At 32.9% G+C, this 21,924-nt stretch overlaps 1 protein-coding gene across 3 annotated transcripts in view; it reads right to left on the reverse strand.

Annotated features, from left to right (window-relative positions):
• Positions 1 to 9,799: 9,799 nt before the first annotated feature.
• LOC140434602 (probable sulfoacetate transporter SauU) overlaps positions 9,800 to 21,924 on the reverse strand; it is a 190,918-nt gene continuing 178,793 nt past the window's right edge. For all 3 annotated transcript variants that reach the window (XM_072522985.1, XM_072522984.1, XM_072522983.1), the window contains exons 6-8: positions 20,967 to 21,179; positions 20,713 to 20,910; positions 9,800 to 16,645 (exon numbers count right to left, since the gene is read on the reverse strand). In XM_072522985.1, coding sequence (XP_072379086.1) covers positions 16,461 to 16,645; positions 20,713 to 20,910; positions 20,967 to 21,179 — 596 coding nt within the window. In that variant the 3' untranslated portion in view covers positions 9,800 to 16,460. The remainder of the gene's footprint in view (positions 16,646 to 20,712; positions 20,911 to 20,966; positions 21,180 to 21,924) is intronic.

Consider the following 21,924-nt stretch of genomic DNA (forward strand, 5'->3'; position numbering starts at 1 on the left):
AAGTTACGTGAGTCTACTGCATTTTGTTGCATTGATCGTCTTCGTTAATTTCATCCGGCTCCTTTAGCTGCAGATCTCCTAACAATGTTCTTGTTATGGAATAGGGTTGTCAGTTTTACGCACAACTTCCGACCTAGAGGACCAGGAATTCTTCTGTTAGGGTGACTATACCTTAACCAACTGATTCCGGTTTTGAGGTGCTGAAGACTTGCCCCATCACGGGTAGGATTTGTTAGTGCCATTGACGTATGTTATCTAGAGTATTGCTAGATATTTAATGACAAAAGCCACTTGACATAACTGCTACCATCAAAACCCATCCACCAACCATTCAACCTTCTCATTTTGCAACCGGGCTTGCGACCAGCTACGGCGGAGTTCTTTATATGTTTAAAAATTCTGGTCTTATTCTAAAACTTATTATTGTTCGGAAAATATTATTTTGTTTGGCATTTTTAAATTATTTACTATCTTTAACGGGACTGAACTGTAATTTTAGTTAAAAATACGTTTATTTTCACTTCTTTTCGATTTACACTTCGAAAAACTTTTTAAAATTTTTTTCTGGGATATTTTTCCCAAGTCTTGTATACATAAATGCCTAATGAGTTTATTTGAGAGCCATGCCAAGTTACAGATGGCTAGGTATAGTAGTTGTCAAGATTTATGACTTTAACAATTGTCGGCCATAAATTATTCTTATATATTCATTATGAAGACATGTTCGAGGAAATACGTAACTATAAATCGGTGTGTGTAGCATGGCACAGCAGAGGGTTTTATGAAAGCTTGGTGCCTATCTCTCGAAGGCTAGTTACAAGTTTTTAATATACTCTTTGGGTCGCACTATGCTTTGTGGAGAGTTTTTTCTTTTTTTATGATGGACATAGGAGATTACAAGGCTAGCAGTAATGTACTGGGAACCTGATATCTTCCTTGTGGTCTCATTTAAAAGTCAATGTGATGCTTACAATTTCCTTGATTAATTCTGTCTCTGCACCAGAAATAATTCTCACTCTAATAAAGTTTAATTAAATTTTTTAATACCCTATTACTTACATCCTCTTTGTATCATTAATGTATCATGTAATAACATGTATCATGTGATAACTTTGTATCATGTAATAACAAAATTTATTACGTGTGCAAAACAATGCAGGATTTTGCCCTCTCCTAACAACTTCCTCACTTCAACCACCATCGTCGCTCCACGATCTGTGCAAGCGTCAACAACTCTAGCCAGAAGGATGCCGAATTATTCGAGGAGCTCCATCTTACTTTGACTTTCCCGAAGGCGTCGAAGTCCCAACATCGTTGTCTCAAGACTGTTATTTGTTTGAAGATCTATTCTACCTCTATTACTTTAAAAAGAAGAAACTTGTTATAACCGTGACAAAAAAACAACCGAACAAACCGATTATTGCGGAGTAAAAAAACTGGTTTTAGATTATAACCGGTAGGTTTTTAGCACACCTTCATCTAGACTAATCCTTTATACTTGTCAAAATTCTCCATAGAATCGTTGAGCTGCAGCCTAATTCGGTTTCGTCAATAGCAAGTTGTTACTTTAAAGCTTTTAATGAAGTTGTACGTTGCTCTTCATATATGATGTGGACTTTTTGCCCTATCAAGTCATATTCGTTAATACATTTGATATCGTATTCGTCAATATATTTAATGACTTAAATTTTGACGCTTCTTTATTGATTGGATGTTATTTGATGTAATTATTTTTCTTCTCTATTCTCTAGTTCTTGTACTCCATTCAAAGGTAGTTTTTTTTAAATCGCATATTTCACTCGTAGAGGCAATTGTGTTTGGTCCTCTTTTAAGTAAGGTACTATATATCGTTTTCCCAATTTTCTAGGCATCTACCGACAAATATTTTTTTCTTCAAGGGAACTTTAAAAGAAGCACTATAACTATTCTTCCACGGATGCAACATAATTATATTTGTATAAAATAATCTTAAACGTATGTATACTAGTACTTAATACTTCCCGTGATATAGCAAGGACAACAAAATTTACCACAATATCATATTGAAATATTACTTACAATCAACCCCACTTTCTTTTGTTTGATATTGTAAAATAACAATTTTAAGTTGCTACTAAAAAGAAGTACACTTTCGGTTTACATGGCTTTTTTGTTTATCTGTATGTTTATATTTTATACATACATATATATATATATATATATATATATATATATATATATATATATATATATATATATATATATATATATATATATATGTATATTTGTCCTTTGCTGTCTTGTTCTTTAAGAATTTTTTTCTTTTTGTCACCGGCGGTCACCGGTGCGGCACCGATGCGGTCACTCAATTAGCAATTAGCTTGTCCTATGCCTTCACCGCCCCTAAAGCTTTCTTGTATTTTTTGAAAAAATATACCAAAATTTGAACTTCTGAAATCGAAGTCTAGTACCCACCAGCTAAAATAAACACTAAAATTAAAACACTAATTAAAAAAACCATGCAGCCATCTGGACTTTGTCACTAATTAGTTGCCGAGTTGAATGTGTTAAGGCGTTAAGTATGGCCCAAATTTCTATGAAGTCAAATGCCTTCTCGTAATCTACCGTTGCTATCTTAATTGTTATATTGTATTCCTTTGATTTTTCAACTAGTGTTCTTATTACTTGTATATGATCTATGGTGCTCTTCTAAATCCTGTCTGTTACCGACGCTGATAAGTATCTAGTTTGTTTGTTAGTCGCAATGTAATTATCTTCACAAACATCTTATACAAGACTGATAACAGGCTAATGGGTCAGTGGCGCACCCAGGAGGGGGTTTTGGGGGTTAACCCCCCCCCCAGGACCCTATTCCGACACTGTTACTCACACATTTTAAGGACTTAAAATGGAGGTAACATAATAAAAAAAAATTTCGGTGACTAACCAACCCCCTCCCCAGAAGCAAATTCTAGGTGCGCTACTGTAATGGGTCTATAGTTTTCTAAATTATATTTATTTCCCTTTTTAAATATCAGTATTATAAGAGCATTTAACCAAGCTGTAGGTACTTCACTTATTTCTATATATTTATTAAAAATGATTTTTAACGTTTTTATAAAGTGCCATACTTTATCATTTCTAATACTACTCTGTCTTCACCTGGAGCTTCACGTCAATAAACTTATTTTAAACTTCAATTGTGGCTTAGTCCCATTAAAATAGTAATTGCTTTAAGATGCCACAAAAAAATAGCTTCAGAACAATATCTGTTTTGTATTTTCTAAATGTTATAAAGTTACTATATCATATACCTAATTGTAATAATTACACATTTTGTATTTAAATTTAAAAATACATTACAATAAAGTAAACACATTTAACTAGGTAATTGATGTAGTTATTAGATCCAATGTCCATGATTTTTTGTCATTGACGGGTTTTTCAAACACAGCTGTCTAGATAAGGTTTTACACAGAACATAATGTGTACAGTGTATTTTTTGCAATAAACATAGTTTAGTAGTCTCCGATGTAAGCAAATTAAATAATAGAGTATATTATTTTAAAGGACTTTCCCTTGAACTTGTTAGAAAAATATACAAAGCTTTTCGCAAATGTCAATTATTTCAATATTGTTATAGCTCCTTATTACTAAATCATTTCTTAGAAACGAAAAAATTATATGATTAGAATACATGCAAAATAATTCAATTTTTATACTCCACTCACGCCACTACGACAGGAGCGCGTTCATACGGCGCCGGCGTTTGTTACAAATTCTTTCAGTTAAAGTTTATTATGAGATTAAAAATATTATTTTATAATACAACATTTAAATATCATATTATAATATTTAAATATTATATTGTACTAAAATAATTCACGTAATTATTATATTTACCACTAATAACTAGACTTAGGCCAACATGCAAAAAATATGCGCATATGTATGCACTAATTTAGCCAAAAGTATGAATTACATATTTAGTTTTTTACATATGTTAATTCATAAATTGTAATAATTATTAAGGTGTAAATTTTAAAATTATTTTGAATTCTTGCATTTTTTAAAGAGTATAAAAATGATAGTTTTTACATAAAATAGGGTTGTTGTTATTATTTTTATTATTATTAAGGAATAAAACAAACGACTTAACTCAACAATATATTAAAGCAAGAATTGTAACCAAATTAAAAGATAACTGGTCAATATCAGATGCAGCAAAACATTTTAACGTAAGCAGAACCACAGTTTTTCTATTAATAAAAAATTAAGGGAACAAGAAACTCTCGAAAGAAAGCGAGAGTCTGGAATACCAAAATTATACTAAATTTAGGCATGTAAAAATAAAATTAATATTTTGTAATATCTCCATCAGCATTGATACCAGTGAGTCTACGTGAAAGGAACTATGTGCCACAGCTCTTCAGCACTTTGGGGTATAATATTACGCCGATAAAACCGGTTTATAATAACCCCTCACACATTCTCGATTAGGTTTAAATCTGGACTGTAGCTGGGCCATGGTAAGGTTTCGATGTTGTTATTCTGGTTTCAAATATTTGCAGTGTGAACAGGACATTTATTTTGTTGGAGGATAAAATTATTTTCTGGATAAAACTATTCTACACTGGGAAACATGATGTTTTCTAGAATATTCAGATAAGTCTGCCCAGTAAACCTGCCATTAATACGCCATACCATTCCCATTCCTCTAGATGAAATCCATCCCCATACACTGGCGCTAAAATGACCGGCTGCTCGATATCTATCACCATATAGAGAATAAAATCTATTATTATCTGGTCTATACACCCCAATTTTGCCATTTTTAGAAGATTGAAAATTATATCATCTGTAAATATTACCCTGTCCCAAAAATCTTGATTTTGTACCTGACGGTTTAAAGCAAAAATAAGTCTTAATTGCTTCTGTTGTGGTGTAAAAGCTTGTTTTTTGTTGCAATTCGGTACCTAAGACATGATACTTTAATCTTGCGCTTTTATGCATTTATCTTCAAAATTATAATAATAATGTAAGTGCCAAATATTACTTTCAAGTTTTTATTTTGTACTTATGTGATATTATTTCAGAATGATTCCTTGTAAAGGTTAACTCACAAATCAACAGTTACAAAAATAAGCAGACACTTTTAGAGAAATGTCAAATAAAGACGACAGGGAACCGTTCGAGAGCTCAGAGAGCAATGAATCATTCCAGTATGAGTTCTAATCAGAATCAGAACCGTCATCCAATTCAGAAAGTGTAGAAAATATGCAGACATTTATAAATAAAACCAAACGAGTAAATTTAGGTATTCAGGATGTTGGATCTGTGTTACCTTCAACAAGTATTTCAATATCTTATACATCAACAAATCCGGTGTTGCTGATTCAAGAAATTCCAACTAACAGGCAAGAATCTCAGAATTTGACATCAGAAGCAATATCAACAGGTGGATTGACTTATTTGGCCAACAGATAAAAACCAAATACGAGACTTACTTGATTTCTTCAATATTAAAAATATTTCATACAATTATATATATATATATATATATATATATATATATATATATATAACATACATATATATATATATATATATATATATATATATATATATATATATATATATATATATATATATTAAAGATGGACGGAATATGAATTCAGATCATTCACCCAAAATACTTACCATGAATGACATGATCATTAGAAAGGAGTGTAATCGAATACTAACAAATAAACTAAAATACTGGAAAAGTTTTAGATCAATTCTTGAAGATATGAATGGATTAGGGTTGTCATGAAAAATAATATATATTAAAGTTAGTATATCCACAGATATATTTCAGAATATTATGTAATATAAGTAGTATCTCGTTTACAGACAATGACGACAAGTTCTTGTTAGAGTTGATTGACAGTTCATCTGAGAATAATTATGATGCTGAAGTTGAAGCTGATGTATTTAGCATTAGTCCAGTCGTTCAGTCGAGACGAAAATGTCACTGAACCTCTAAAAATTATACGAAAAAGCTGAATTTTTCCGAGAATATCAATTTTGGGACCCCACGAAAGATGCAAAAAAGGTTACTACTTTTACCCTTTACTAAAACCCCTTGTAGGGGTGTAAAAACGCAAAAAAATCGATTTACCAAGAAACTGTACACCGCAGAAGAAAATATTTTAACTAAAAAATGTAGCTGAGATAATTTCGAACAATAATGTAAAGTAGTTCTTTTTGTATAGAATGAACCGTTCTCTCAGAAACAACGCTTAAAGTGATCGATGATTTGAATATCAGTTACAAGCGCGAAACTAATATTTAATAAAATGAGTATCAGCGCGACGATAAAAATTCGATATCTTTTAATCAGAGTGTCTTATCGACAAAATCAAGATGTATTATAAAGATTAAGCTTAATATGCAATTTTTGTATTTTGCTGCAAATGAGCTTATGAGATCAATACAATTTATTACTTTCGTTGACCGGCCACTATGGAGTTGCCATTACTAAAGTCTAATCTTCAAAACCTATAGCATGAAATTTTAGTTTTGAGTTTTGGCAAAAATGTGAGGCATTTGAAATATGCTTAAAAAACGTTAAATTTAAACTTTAACATTACAAACGAACTAAAACATTTACAACTGCTCTTTTTTAATTACCGTTTTTCAAAAATACCCAACTTCTGTTTTTCACTGAATTCAAAACCGTCTTCTTGGAGGTATTTCCCATGACGTGCGATCGTGTGTAATGTATAAGTTTAAATTCTGCCTTTCTTAGTCATATTTCAAATGCCTCATATTTGTTGTCTAAACTTAAGATGGAAATTTCATGTTTTAGGTTTTGAAGATTTGTATCTAATAATGGAAATTTCACTACGACCAGTCAATGAAAGTGATAAATTTTATTGATATTGACAGATTTAGGGAAACTGACTTCATTTGCGGCGAACTACAAAAATTGTAAACGAAAACTATATTTTCACCTTTAAAATGTATTTTTGACGATAGGACACTCTGGTTAAAAGATATCGAATTTTACAGTCGAGTTGATACAAATTTTATTTTATTTTATCTATTTATTTATTAACATTGATTTCGCGATCGTAACTGACATTCAAATTCGCCGGTCGCTTCTAGCTTTATTTCTGAGGGAACAGTTCAGTCTACACAAAACGTCCTAATGAACTTTTTTGTTTAAAATAATCTCAGTTACATTTTTTATTTGAAATATTTCTTTCTATGGCGTACACATTCTTGGTACATCGATTTTTTTTTGTTTTAATCCCCCTACGAGGGGGGTTTAGGGGAAAGCCCGGGGATAAAAGTGGTATATTATTTTGCATCTTTTTTTTTGGAGTCCGAAAATTGATATTCTCGGAAAAATTCAACTTTGTCGAATGATTTTTAGGGACCAAATCTCTGACGACTCGTCTCAAAAAAACAGTGAAATTGCATTAGTTTTCGCTGTCTATATTCGCGCCCCCCAAAAACACCTTTATAAGTAATGAACAATATGGTAAACAAACTCTTTAATTAGTAATAGTTGTTTTGTAAATATTCTCTCCTTATTAAATGTGTAGTATCGATAGAATATGCTTTATTTTTCTCTAAGTACAACCCTAATTCAGCAAACTGGGGTCTCATCGTAGACAAGATTGTCGAACTTGGGACCCTGAAATATGTGTCCAATATAATAAAGGACTACCTATCGCAAAGAAGCGTATGCATATCGAAGAAAAATAAGATGAAAATGACTGCTGGAGTACCCAAGGGTCAGTCCTGGGAGCCACACTGGAATATTTTATACAACGGGGTACTAGAAGTAAACAAAACACAAGGAGTGAGGGCTATTGCATATGCAGACGACCTAGCCCTACTTGTCGAAGATATGAATTTGGGCATTATAAACAAAGTAAATAAAGCAATAGAAAAAACTGCGAGACGGATAGAGAGAAATAACCTAAAACTTGCAGTAGAAAAGACAGAAGTTATCATCTTGAGGGGACCACGGGGCCGAAAAAATGTAAATTTTCAGTTCAGAGGCTCCAACCTAATACCCCAGAAGACCGTAAAATACTTGGAAATCATATTAAACGACAAAATAACATTCAGGCACCATATACAAGAGGCCTGCGGAAGGCGGAAGAGAGGACCTCGACCCTTAATAAGATAATGCCGAATATAGGAAGCACCGGGTCACACAAAAGATCATTTATCCTACAATCAATCATGTCCATCTTACTATATGGGGCCCCAGTGTGATATGAGATCCTCAACACAGCAAAATATAAAAACACGCTTCTTACGACATAGAGTAAACCATTGATCAGGGTATGCAGCACGTACTGGACCGTATCAACCATTGCCTTACAAGTAGTAGCCGGTGCTGTGCTGGTGCATATCCTGGCTAATGAGAGGGTTTGGATGCACTAAAGGGGCAACAGAGCTTTAGATTCAGGAACACAAGAAAGAAAAAGGAGTTTGGAGATGTGGCCACCTTTCCCCAGATGTAGCAAGGTGGTATGAGTGTAAACACAGACGTGTCAACTACTATTTCAACCAATTTATGACAAGGCATGGATCTTTCCGGTCTTATACATATAGAATAAAAAAGATCGAGAACGATCTGTGTCCCGAGTGTGGAGTGGTGGATGACGTGCATGATATGGTATTGGTATGCCCTGCATACAATGTAGGGCGAACATTGCTGCAGCTGGGCCTGGGGTCACCTCTAGGTGAGCCATATGAACTAATGAATAAAGCAATTGAAAACAAAAGAATTTTTGACTTGATCATTGGTTTTGTGACAGAAACCATTAAACACAAAGAAAAGAAAGAGAAAGAGAGGAGACTGCAACAAAGGTGAACTGTTTATTTTAATGTGTCGTATCTGTCGGCGTCAGTGGGGTGAGCCACTATTCAGCTGTCACTACTGACGCCGAAACCTTAAAAGAGTTCTCAAAGAACTTTTACAGAACTACATTACAAAAATTAATTTTAGTGATAAGCACTTGATAGTGCTATCAAAATTATCATGAAATAAACTAAGTTTTACTATCCTGACCAAAATTTTTAGAATGTATTGTCCTTTATTATATTTTATATTTGTGTTATTAATGTTGATTGTCAAAGTTTATTTTAAATAATCTCAATGACTATGTCTTGAAAAAGGAATAAAATCATTCCGAAAGCTCGACAAAAAGTCAAAAGAGTGTTTCTCTAACATCTCGTCCAACCTTCTGACTACAGCCTTAATAAACTTGTGGTTTTGTATATATATATATATATATATATATATATATATATATATATATATATATAGAGTTAAAACACACCAGTAAAAGATGACAAACAAAATTTTTACTATCTGTACCTAAGTTTTAAAGAATTTTAAAATGTATTTTGTCCACTATTTTATATTTTATGTGTGTGTTATTAATGTTGAGTGTCTATGCTTTTATAAATAATCTCGACTATGTCTTGAAAAGGGAATAAAACCATTCCGAAAGCTAGACAAAAAGTCATAAGAGTGTTTCATTAACATCCCGGCCAATTTTCTACTGCAACCCTAATAAACTGTGTTGTTTGTTTATATTGACAGTCACTAATATCCAGTAATTCTTGTATATATATATATATATATATATATATATATATATATATTTTATCTTTTACTTATATATATATATATATATATATATATATATATATATATATATTATTTGTATAATAATATATCTGACCATTTAGAACCTAAAAGGTGTATCAGATAAATAAATTAAAATAATAACTTAATAAAACCAAAAACATTTTGGAGGAATATATTTTTAATTTAAAACATAATAATAATTATTAATAACATTCTTGATCACAGTATATTTTTATAAAAAATATATTTACAAATTGTTGAGCTAATGTTTATTTGCTGCTTTATTTAAACACAGACTTAAAATAAGAAAGAGATACACAAGTTATAGTAGATAAGTACTTTAATATTTGTGAGATAATTTGTGAGACAAAGTTTTCTTTACTTTCAAAATAATGTATAGGTATGTAGAGACCGTTTATTGGAACGTACGTTCTAAAATATGAGGTATTAAGCAATTTTTTAAAATTTATGTGTTGATAATGACTCACAAATAAACATTTGGCAATTTAATATGATTTGTTTTGGTACTGCATTTTTATTGCTTCTTAGAATTTGCTAGTCTCAATATAGTTTCTGTTTACCATCAGTTGCATTATTCATTAAATGCACTGCTTAGCAGTTATAAAGGGCGTCACAAACACTCTTCACAAAAGAAAACTACGACTTATCGAACTCATTTTACGTCGACTTGACGTAAATCACCTTATCCAAAAATGCTTTCTGAGGTAGCTAGACCTGTTAAAAAATATGCCTTAAAAATAGGTTAACTCAAATATCTTCGAAACGGTTGTTTCTTACGTTAAAGTTTTCTATATATTTATTTAGTGAAATATACCCAATTTGACGTGAATACGTTTTTTAATTGCAGTCATAAACGGCTCGCTTAGGAGACGTAGATATTGGATATTTTTATTCCTAACTTTTTGTCTTTTAAAATTGTATTATTTTAACACATTTAATAAATTTTAATTATTTTATAAAAAAAAAATGATGCTTCTATTTATAGTTTCCAGGTCGCACTATTTTCGAGAAAAATCGATATGTAGTTTTCATGTAACAATGCATACGTTTCTATTGACTAACGAATTCATTTTTATTTGTAGAAGATAAATATGGAAAATAAAACAAATAGTATTTGTTTTATTTATTTCATTTTGAAAGACAAAAAAAATAACAAATATCGTATTTATGCCAAATGATTGGATACATTCCAATTAATAAATATATAGCCTAGAGGCCAGGGCTATTTTATGTGTTATAAATATGTTTAAATACATTCTTTAATGATATAAGCAGTTTTAAATGCGCGCAACAAAAATTTAGATAATTTGCAACGACCTGATATTGAGGAAGCCGATGCTAAGCTTAGGCTGATGATAGACGATGCTTTAAAAATGAAATATATCAATATTTACTAACTGTCTTCCGATACTGACGTTATTGTATTAGCTTTTTATATTTATTATACTTTTGATATTTTTTAAATCTATTATGTTGACATTTCAGATCAGATATTCCCATGTGCTTGAAACGGAAGGTCTTTTATCAATGTGTACTCCCAGTTCTAACGTATGGAGCAAAAAGTAATCAATAAAATACAAGTGGGACAGAGAGCGATGGAGAGGTAAATGTTGAATATATCCCTCAGAGACAGAGTATCAAATACAATAATTAGGAGAAAAACTGGTGTTACTGACGCAGTTCAAAGGATTACAACATTGAAATGGAACTGGGCGGGGAATGTTGCCAGACTAAAAGATGGAAGGTGGACGAAGAAAATTCTGGAGTGGAGACCTAGACACGATGCTTATCGTAATCGAGGACTTCCTCCAACAAGGTGGTCAGATGACATCAAGCGCACTCAGCACAACTGGATTCAGGGTGCTCAAGATCGAACGCATTGAAATTATTTTACGGGAGGCCTATGTCCAGCAGTGTACTCAAAATGGCTGATGATGATATTGATGTTGGCATTTGACATTTTCATTAGACCTTTTGGATCCGAGCTGAATCGGCGGGTAGTATCAGAGACATACCGTTACAGTAGTAGTACATAGCATTACATTATGAAGAACAGAACTGCAAAGTTTTACCTGCATTGCATTATTAGACAGGTTCTGACTACAACAATAAAGTGGGAATATTATTTTAAATACTATATTTTTGGTTATAGTTTCTTTTATTTTTAATTTTTAGATTTTTTAACCCCATTGACCATCTTACTACCTTTGTACCTGATAAATCCATTAGCAACCTCTCTCGCACCTCACCCATCTCTCACCCTGCCCATCCGTTTTTCAGTCATCCCTCCCTGCACCGAACACCTTCCTTTATTTAACACCTCTCTCACAACTTACAACAAATATGACACACCTACTAGGCTACTACTCTTATAAACGAAGCCTTTGTGGAAATACTAGACGAAAGACCTTTTGGTTTAGTGCTTTACACTGATGCTTCCAAAAATTCTTGCGGATTTAGGATGCGGATATTCTACTGTAAGAGATCCTATAAGTTCCACTCGGTTGCCTTCATCATACAGCATTACCACAGGAGAGCTGTTTAGCATCCTCCAAGCCTTTAAATTCATTTCCACCTCATTTAAATATGTAGTAATTTGCAGCGATTTCCTTTCCTCCATATTCTCAATAAAATCAATATTGACTTATAATATTATATCAGAGTATATACGAGTATGGTCAAGGCCACTATAAGAAAAAAAGTTAAAATTAAAATAAAACAGAACAACCAACATAAAAAGTGGAATGTCAATAAAATAACCAATGAAGAAGTAAGAAAGAGGCAGTAACAGTTCAAATAAAAGAGAAATATAAAGCAGAACACATAAACACAGAATGGGAGACGATCAGAAATCAATAGAAGAAGGTAGAAGGATGCAGGTAGGTAAAAGTTAGGATAAAACAAAAAAACGGATGGTATAACCAAGAATGTAGTATTTCCCTACATTCCCTGCTGGCCAGACTTAAATGGTTAAGAAAAGATAAAGAGGAAGACAGAGAAAATATGAAAAATTAATAAAGAATGCTAAGAAAGCGATAAGGTAAAATAAAAGAAGATGGGTCGACAAAAAAGCAGGAAATAGAGCAGGAAAGAACGAAAAGAAATACGAAAATTTTTTACAAAAAGATTAAAGAACAAAAAAAAATACAAAGGTAAAATAAACGGAATAAAAATAAAGAGAAAACATTGAAAATAGAGGATAAAGAATAAAAGCAAGTATGAAGGGATTACTACAGAGAGCCTTTGACGGAGGAAAGAACAGGAGAAGAAATGAATAACGAGGAGGAAACGGTGCACGAAGAAGAAGCGGACGAAGTAGATAAAGTAGACATCGAAATTTTAAAAGAACCAACATAAGAGGAATTGGAGGAACTAATACAAAAAAGCAATAATACGACAGGCAGATCAGAACAATACATAAAAAGGAAGACCAACAAATTTGTGAAAATTATAGAGAAATACTGTTACTAAATACAACATATAAAATATTGACATCAATTAAAAAAAGGAGGTTATCAAAGACCCCAAAGAAGACAATGGGACAGTACCAATGGGGATGCACAGAAGGAAGATCTACAATAGATATACAACACAATAAAATAGATAATGAAAAAAGCAAACGAATATAAATTAGAATTGGAAATGTTATTAATAGACTTCAAACAGGCATTTGATTCAATTAAAAGGAAAGGAATAATGATAGCACTTAAAAAATTAAAAATTCGACATAAACTCAGAAAATTAATAGAAATGACAATGAGAACTACAAAAATTAGCATAAAGACACAAAGAGGAGCGACAGAGGAATTCAGTATAAATAAAGGAATGAAACAAGGAGATGCTTTATCAACAACGCTATTTAATCTAGCCTTAGAATATGTACTACGAAATAGAAATAAGGAAAATCTAAGAACAAGAGGTGGTCAAATAATAGCATATGAAGACGATATTGCTATTATTGCAAAAAACAAGAAAATAATGAAAGAAATGCTAGAATAAATAAAAGAGAAAGGGAATGAGCCTAAGTTTAAATCAAGAAAAGACAAAACTATTAAGATTAGAGAAAACGGCAATGAAAAAAAAAATCAAAATAGGAAGATCTGAGTTTGAAGAAATAGAATAATACAAATACCTAGGAGTTACAATAAGCAAAACTTGAGAAAGGAAGTCCGAAATAAAAGAAAAAATATTAGCAGCGAATAAAGCTTATTTTTCAAACAAAAGATTACTTAAAAGCAAAACACTGGCTAAGAAAACTAAGATGAACATTTATAACATTAGGCCAATATTATTATATGCAGGAGAAACAATGACGATGGCAAAAAAAGATGAAGAAGACTTAAGAAAAGCGGAGAGAAAGATTTTGAGAACTATACCGGGACCAATCAGAACATAGCAAAATGAATATAAAAGCAGAACAAATACAGATAATAAGGAAGAACTTAAGGAAGACATCGTGACTAAAATAAAGCAATGCAGAGTTAGATGGTTAGGTCACATTTGGAGAGCTGGAGATAAAGCAGTGACATACGCAATTATAGAATCGAGGAGGATGAAAGAGAAGGAAAAGGCCAAGATCAAAGTGCAAGAAGTTAAAGAAGACCTCCAAAGTCCAAAGAGCAGGAGTCAGAGAATGGAGAGGAAAAACTAGAGACAGGAACAAATTAAGATATCGTTAAGAAGATAATATAAACAAAAGGGACAGATCCACCCAAGGAATAGGATCTAGAAAGCATTCGCGGTTTAACCTTACGCTGGGATGTATAGCCATTATATACATTATATATATATATATAAATATATATATATATATATATATATATATATATATATATATATATATATATATATAAACGACATATACCACTATTTTCAGGCTCAAGAAACAAAAGTCTCACTCTCGCACATTGTCCTTGTCGGTAACGAAACTGCTGATCGACATACTAAAGAAGCGCTTATTTCATCAATGAACCAAACAACGCCCAACTAAGTAAAGACCTTAAAGACAAGTTTGAAAAATCAATCCTAGCTGTGATATAGCCCTACGCAGAATTCAACCTAAAATTACCCGGTCAAGTCTTACTAACCTCACTTGTAACAAATCACGGATAATATGAAGACTACGAATCTGCCATACAATATTGACACATGGCTACTTGTCCACCGATGAACGCCCAACATGTTAACAGTTCAATTGTGACCTTACCGTAAACCAGACATTCTAAACTATCCAAGTGAATACACCCAGTGCTACAGTTCCTCAAATACACTAATATTTTTCCGAGTCAATAACCTTAGTTGTCGAAGCTAAATAAATAAAAAAATATATTTATCACAAGAATCTATTGACAAAGATTTAAAAAGAGAAGAAGAATTTTTAGTAAAAGTATTAGATCATTCGACATCATGTACAACTTTTAAGGATTTAAGGTTCGAGCAGAATACGCACGCAGAAACGTAATTTGATTGAAGGCTTACCTCCAACTACAGGTTTAATTTCACTACATATTTTAAGAGCAATTTATATAGTTTATACCCAAACTGTTTAAATAAATTAGTAAATATTTGAATCCCGGAAAGTTTTGTATCAGAAACAAAAAAGTTATTATTGGCCAAAAAATTATATGTGTTCTAACCGCCTTTGGAAGACTTGTCCCCTAGTTGTACTGCAGAATCTTGCTCGAAAAAATGTCTGTTTATCACTGGGAGTCTCGTGTATTTTTAATTGCAAATGTCAAAAAAAACTGAGACGAAGCTGCGGTAGATCGAAACTGGAGAGAGTTAGAAACGAACAAATAAGAAACGAAATGAAAATGGAGAGAAATATCAATGATGACATAGAAAGAAAACAATTAATCTGGTTCGGACATGTTAAAAGAATGCCAGAGTACAGATGGCCTAGGAGAGTACTGGAATGGATCCCTCCTGAAAGAAGAAAGAGAGGACGACCACGGAGAAGTTGGCGCAACGATATTGATGAAGCAATGGCGGCAAGAGACTTAGAAGAGGCAACTGCATATGACAGAAAAAGATGGAAATTGGGGGCGGAGAAGCGGCGACAGCCGTAATAAATCCGTTATTATATATATATATATAAAAAAAACTTAAAAATATTTATCACTCGAGGTCAATGAAGAATAACTCGAAGAGACTAGTTTCAGCAGTAAACTGGTTTTAAAAAAATGGCAGTATGTACTTATATTAATATAAATATGAATGCGCAATCAAAAATAGAAAATAAATAAGAAACTACATAAGAAATAAATTAGGGCAATATACGGTTCAAGACGTTTGGCGCATAACGGTGCGCGCATTTTAAAACTTTATGGCTTTTTGGCATTAAAAAATATATTTGGACATACTTGTAATACATAAAATTGTTTGTCTTGGACAATACGGCTATGTGACTTGCTTTGCTATAATCTAAAATTTTCATAAAATAAGTTCCATAATTTGAGATTTTCTTTTGTGAAGAGCGTTTGTGGACATCCTGCATATATAAACATAAATTTATTTTGTACAATTCGGAGCAATTCGTTTAAAAGATTGTTTGTATAGATTTCTTTATCGAAGATATTTACGTCTATTACTTTAAAATTATCTAACAATTTTTGAAAGTCAAATGAAATTATATCCAAAAACGTTTATCTGTACTCAATTTGATTGAAGAAAGTATACGCTGCAGTCTAAAATGCAATTAGAGTTCTTATTAAAATTACCTGATGGCATACTTCTTATACCAAATTTTTTAACTTAATATTTATAAAAAACATCAATATTTTAGTAATATATATGACTAAAGTCGGTGGTTCTCTCTTTCCATAGCTTTGGTGTTTCTCACTAACGACGTAATTGTGGGAATATGTACGTCGTCCCCCGTGAATACCACGTTGTCGTGTCCAGTTAAATTCTTTGGTGGACTGAGTTCCGGTTTCTTTGGTCCTTCCATAAGGAACGTCGTGAGAAGGAACATAATTGAACCTAAAAATTTAAATATTTATCAAAAAACTATGTTGAAAAATAATAATTCTAAAATACTTCGAAATTCCTATTGACTTCTCAGCCAAACACCCTCAACGTAAGGTTTACATCAAAAGAGTACATGAAAATAAGTAACAAGAAATTGCTTATCTATTATATTTTATCCATTACAGGTTAATCCTATACAAACATATCCTTAAGTTTGTTTGAAGTTATGGAACATAACGCTATGGTTGTGCCGCTAAATTCAATACCCAGTTAATTAAATGATTCCAAAACAAAACACTTAGTAAACATGATAAATTCTTTTTGATACATCAGAAAGCCTTGGGGGTAAACTAGGGTACTGATGTGCAAAATATGACGCTACATCCTGTTAGCTTCTCAATTCTAACTCGTGGTGAACTCCGCTAACCTGGGCAACCCTATTGAAGATTTTGATATTCAAGCCCAGTGGAAAGCAGGTTCAGTGCTAACGATAGCCGAGAATAATCTTTCAAAGACTAGAAGGTTGGGCAAAAGGTTAGCGATCCTTCGCTTAAAAAATTTATTGTTAAGAAAGCAAAAAAGAGGAAAAGCCGAACTGTTAAATTTACGACGACCTAGAAAACAACAAAACGATAACGATTAAGGATTTGCACATGGAACGTACAAACCTTCTACGCCTCAGGCGTTCTTTGTTTGCTGACACAAGAACTAGGTAAAATGAAAGCCGATGTAATGACGATTTAATAGATGCGACGGACTGGAAAGGAGACGGAAAGAAAGACGATGAAAAAGATAGATTCTGTAACACCTTGGATTCTGAGACCTTATTGCAAAAAAGCCATTTTTACAGCCAACTATAGGACATAAAAGCTTAGATGAAGAGTCAAACGGTACTTAACGGGTTCAGACTTATAAATTTTGCAAGCAGCAAAAACATGGTTATTGGAGGAACCGTAAGACAGAATTATTTGGGTAATCTGTGCATTGCAATCGTTGCGAGAGAGTATAGAAGACAATTGGATTAGGGAATGGAGTGCCTAAAAGCGGTGGAAAATGTAAAGGAATTGTGAACAAAATGTAGAAACGTATTAATTGAGAAGGCAACATGAATATTGGGGAAAACCAAACCAGTTAACAAAACCGAATAATTGACAAAGAATGCCAAAAGGTAGCATGTAATAAAAATAGAGCATAGCTTAAGACACATCAAGCAGGATGAATACATCAGTGTATAAGACGAGCAAAGGAGGAATACCGGCCCCTAAGAAGAGAAGAAAAAGATACAATTTAATCTTCACTAGTTGTTTTGAAATTCACCCTTCTTCATAATTGTCTGTTTTATTGAGTATTTAAAAAATCAACGTAACAAATATGCACATCCACTTCATATCCATGCAACTTTGAGATATCACACTAAAAGTAAGTAACCCATCTCTATTTTCTAGACCATATCTGAATCCAGACTGACTGTCATGTATTCCTTCTTCCAGGAGAATATATATATATATATATATATATATATATATATATATATATATACATATATATAAGCCAAATATTATGGCGCGGGAGCACAAATTAGTCTAACCTTTCACGTCTGAATCGGAACGATATAACTGTTATTTCGGTATCTCTAAGTCATTTTCGCTGATTCAGATTCAAACCGAAAAGTCCAACTAATGTCCCTAAAATCTTCCCACTTTTACTAGTTCACGCACAAAGGTGCTATCTACTTCGAAAGCGAGGCAAGAAAATAATTTAGTAAGATAGTTCTCTGATCCTTAGGACTATCGAAATGTGCCAACGATAGCCCAAAGGAACAGCGCACTATTTTACTAAATCGTTCTTATACCACGCCGTCAAAGTAGATGACACCTCTCTCCACGAACCACTGAAATTGGAAAGATTTTGGGACATTAGTTAAAATTCTCGTTTTGAATCTGAATAAGCTCGAACGACTGACGAGGTAGAGATACCGAAATAATAGTTTTATCGTTCTATTAATTCCGATTCAGACGTGAAAAGTTTGACAAATTTGTGCTCCTATGCCATAATATTTGGCTTACATAAATTTCCCTGGTCAGGTAAATGAAAATAACTAAGTTCTATTAAAACGTCTACGACGTTCTGGCATTCATTTTAGAGTCCTTATCAAGAGGGATATGGTTCCGTTTGAGTTTGGGGTCTTAATCCTCCTACTCCTCTCCAGTATCTTGTTCTCCATAAATACGAGAAGCGTCAAACTGCACTGAGGTCTCAATCTGCGTCCTTCTTATTGTCGAGTCGAGTGAAGACCGATACTTTGTATCTGCTTTTATACCCTTAGTATGCGCGGGAACGGTCTGAGCAGGATCGGTTGGCGTAGGGGGTCGCTGATGCAGTGATCGTCATGCTGCTGGCAGTCTTTTAGCGTCATCGTAGAAGAGATTTTTTTCTAGAAGTATAGTGGATTTATTTATGATGAATTTGGTCGTTTTTTCCAGATAGATGGTGGAATAGTTTGGGGCGCGTTTGTATTCTGTGTAATTGATAAGTTCGAACCTCTTGTCGAAATAATTAGAAGAGTTGAGAATGACGGTGGTATTACCTTTTCCGCAGCCGAAAGGATTACAATGGCAGGGTTCTTATAAAGTTCTTTGAGAGCACGTCTTTCTAAAAGGCTAATATTTGACGGTGGGGGTTAGGAAGTACGGAGAATTCTGCTGACGTCTTGTCTGGCAACTTCGGCTTGGTCGAAAGAAAGATGAGAAATAGCTTCTTCAGTTTGACAAATAATTTTCTCAGTTGGGATGGAAAGAGGAGTGACAGAAAAATTGAAGCCTTTTTACAAAGCTTTGCTAGCTGAATCGGATATGTGAATGTCTGAGAAATTGCATACAACAGTAGAAGGTTGTTGATTCAAAAGGGGATGTGAATTTTGCTCTCTGATAAGTTGGTCCAGTTTGCGTTTCTGGATTTGAGTTTTGTTGTCAGAAATGTGTTGAGCTTTTTGGTGAGAAAGTCAATCAAAGGTGTCCTATAATAATGGATGGATATTGTAAAAGTGGATGTTATTGTGGGTTTTGAAAAGTTGGGAATTTGTTGTGTCTAAGTTCCGTCGGGTGAAATGAATTGAATTTCGAAGAAAAGATAGCAGCGTTGATTTTCATTGTGCCAAGCTTTCGACATTCTCTCTGATGTCTTCTTCAGGATTTCCGGGGTATTGGTCTCCTGTGCCCTAGACACTACACTGTTTACTTTTCCTTGCTCTACTGTAGTAAAAGTGCAGTACCGGTAATGTAGTAGTGCAGTGAGTAGTGAACGTAGTGTTTTGGTGTATTTGACTAGTTCCGCATTATGTTTTTTCACATCGCTATTTTGTAACTCTTCTAAATACGTAGGTATCGCTTTTATTTCGATATTCAGATACTCTCCCATAAATTTGCTTACTGTTTATTGCAGATTTTCTAATTTGCCTATGTCTACATTGATTTTTTTTTTTTCGTTCTTTTTCTATGAATTCCATAAAGTGTTCTAAATTATTTAATTTTTTTGTCGTCACCGTTTTTTTTTTATTTTTCATGTTTTCTTTTTATTTTTATGCTCTGATTTTAGTATCCCAGTTGTCTTTCTTTTCTTTTCCTAGTACCCCAATTTTTATTTCATATCATTAATTTCGACTTTTATCAAACTTAAAATTTTTGTCTAATTTGTCTTTTGGACTTTGATCTGTTCTCTATTTTTCCACTTTCTTAACAGGATAATCGTCCTCGTCATTGGTTTTATCTCTTCCCATTTTTATATACTTATCGGTGCTACAAGTCCTACAACAACCCGAAAATAATGAACCATCACAAAAAACCGGTCAGTAAAGCTCTCTGTTTTTGATGATGTATTTGCAATACTGATATCATATTGGGAGATAATTTTTGACAAAAATTGTTCTGCTTAGAAAGACGGTTAATGTAAGAAAAGGATAAATATTTTTTTAAGACAAATTGATAGTATTATTATTGTTATCGATTCTGGTTTTGTTATGTAGTATTGTTGTTGACAAGAAGATTTATATTTTGTAGGTTGCGAAGATATTGGATACTTACTGAACGCGTAGGCTCCAACGTAGAACACGAACAGACTCTCCCTATATCCTATAGATTTAGAAACAGGTTCAACGGCAATAGGAAGATTTCCTCCAATATTATTCATGACAAAAAGGAATACTCCGATAGTTGTTGATCTTACATGCAACGGAACAATCTCTACGACCATGGCAAAAAGAATTCCAAACCACATTTCAGCTGAAAATTATTTATTATTAAAATTAATTTAATTGTTTCAAGTCTCATTTACTTACCGAAAAAGTAGGAAATGCCTAGAGTAATCATAGCTCCCACCGGACTACAGTAGACACTACCAAAGGCAAAAGGTGTAGCTACGATTTGACTAATTGCCAAAACTACGCATCTTGAACGGATGCCCATTTTAGCGACAATTTTGTCCGATACTATTCCACCTACTACGACACCAATGGAACCTATTACAATTGTTACAGCAAACAACCACCAACCTAAAAAGAAACAACACAAACTTTACAAAAAATTCACTGTGTATAATTTGACAATACCAATCTCAATAGATAACTAATAAGCTTAAAGTGGGAAAGTTCAAGGAGGTTGGCTGTATACCATAGTAGTTAAAGAACTTTACGTTGAAGTAAAAACTTCTGTTATAATTGAATATATTTAATTAAATTCAAATCAAAAATCCAAACGGATTACAATTGTTGCATTTGTTCTAAACGAACGTTTTTGGTCTTATTAAAGCATCCTCAGTGAACTTTAAAGTTCTTGCTATATAACCTTATTACCATGTATTGGGTGGATTTGAATTGAATGTTACATATTTAATTCCCCTTTTTTAGGGAACAATATGTCCCTACTCGAAACTAAACCCATATAAGGTTTGATCTGCAGACACCATCCAACACCAGTATTATACTAGGCAATACATAATAACATCATTGCAATTCTTCAGGTTAAACTTTTGACCAATATTTCTATCTTTAGGTGTCCATGTCCATTCTAAAGACATGCCAGATCGTTTCTCTATCATAACCCCGTACGTGAATGCCATGCATAATTTTAAACAAGTATTGATTTAATTTTACAGTTTACAAGTAGAATATGCCAAATGGGGGCTTACTGTAAACATAAGCAAAACAGAATATTTAAAAATTGAAGGAAATACCACAGATCTGAGGCTTGAAAACGCAGTCATAAAAGGCTGCAACCAGTATAAATATCTAGGAAGCA

Source organism: Diabrotica undecimpunctata, chromosome 2 (assembly GCF_040954645.1).
Source record: "Diabrotica undecimpunctata isolate CICGRU chromosome 2, icDiaUnde3, whole genome shotgun sequence".
Classification (NCBI taxonomy): domain Eukaryota; kingdom Metazoa; phylum Arthropoda; class Insecta; order Coleoptera; family Chrysomelidae; genus Diabrotica; species Diabrotica undecimpunctata.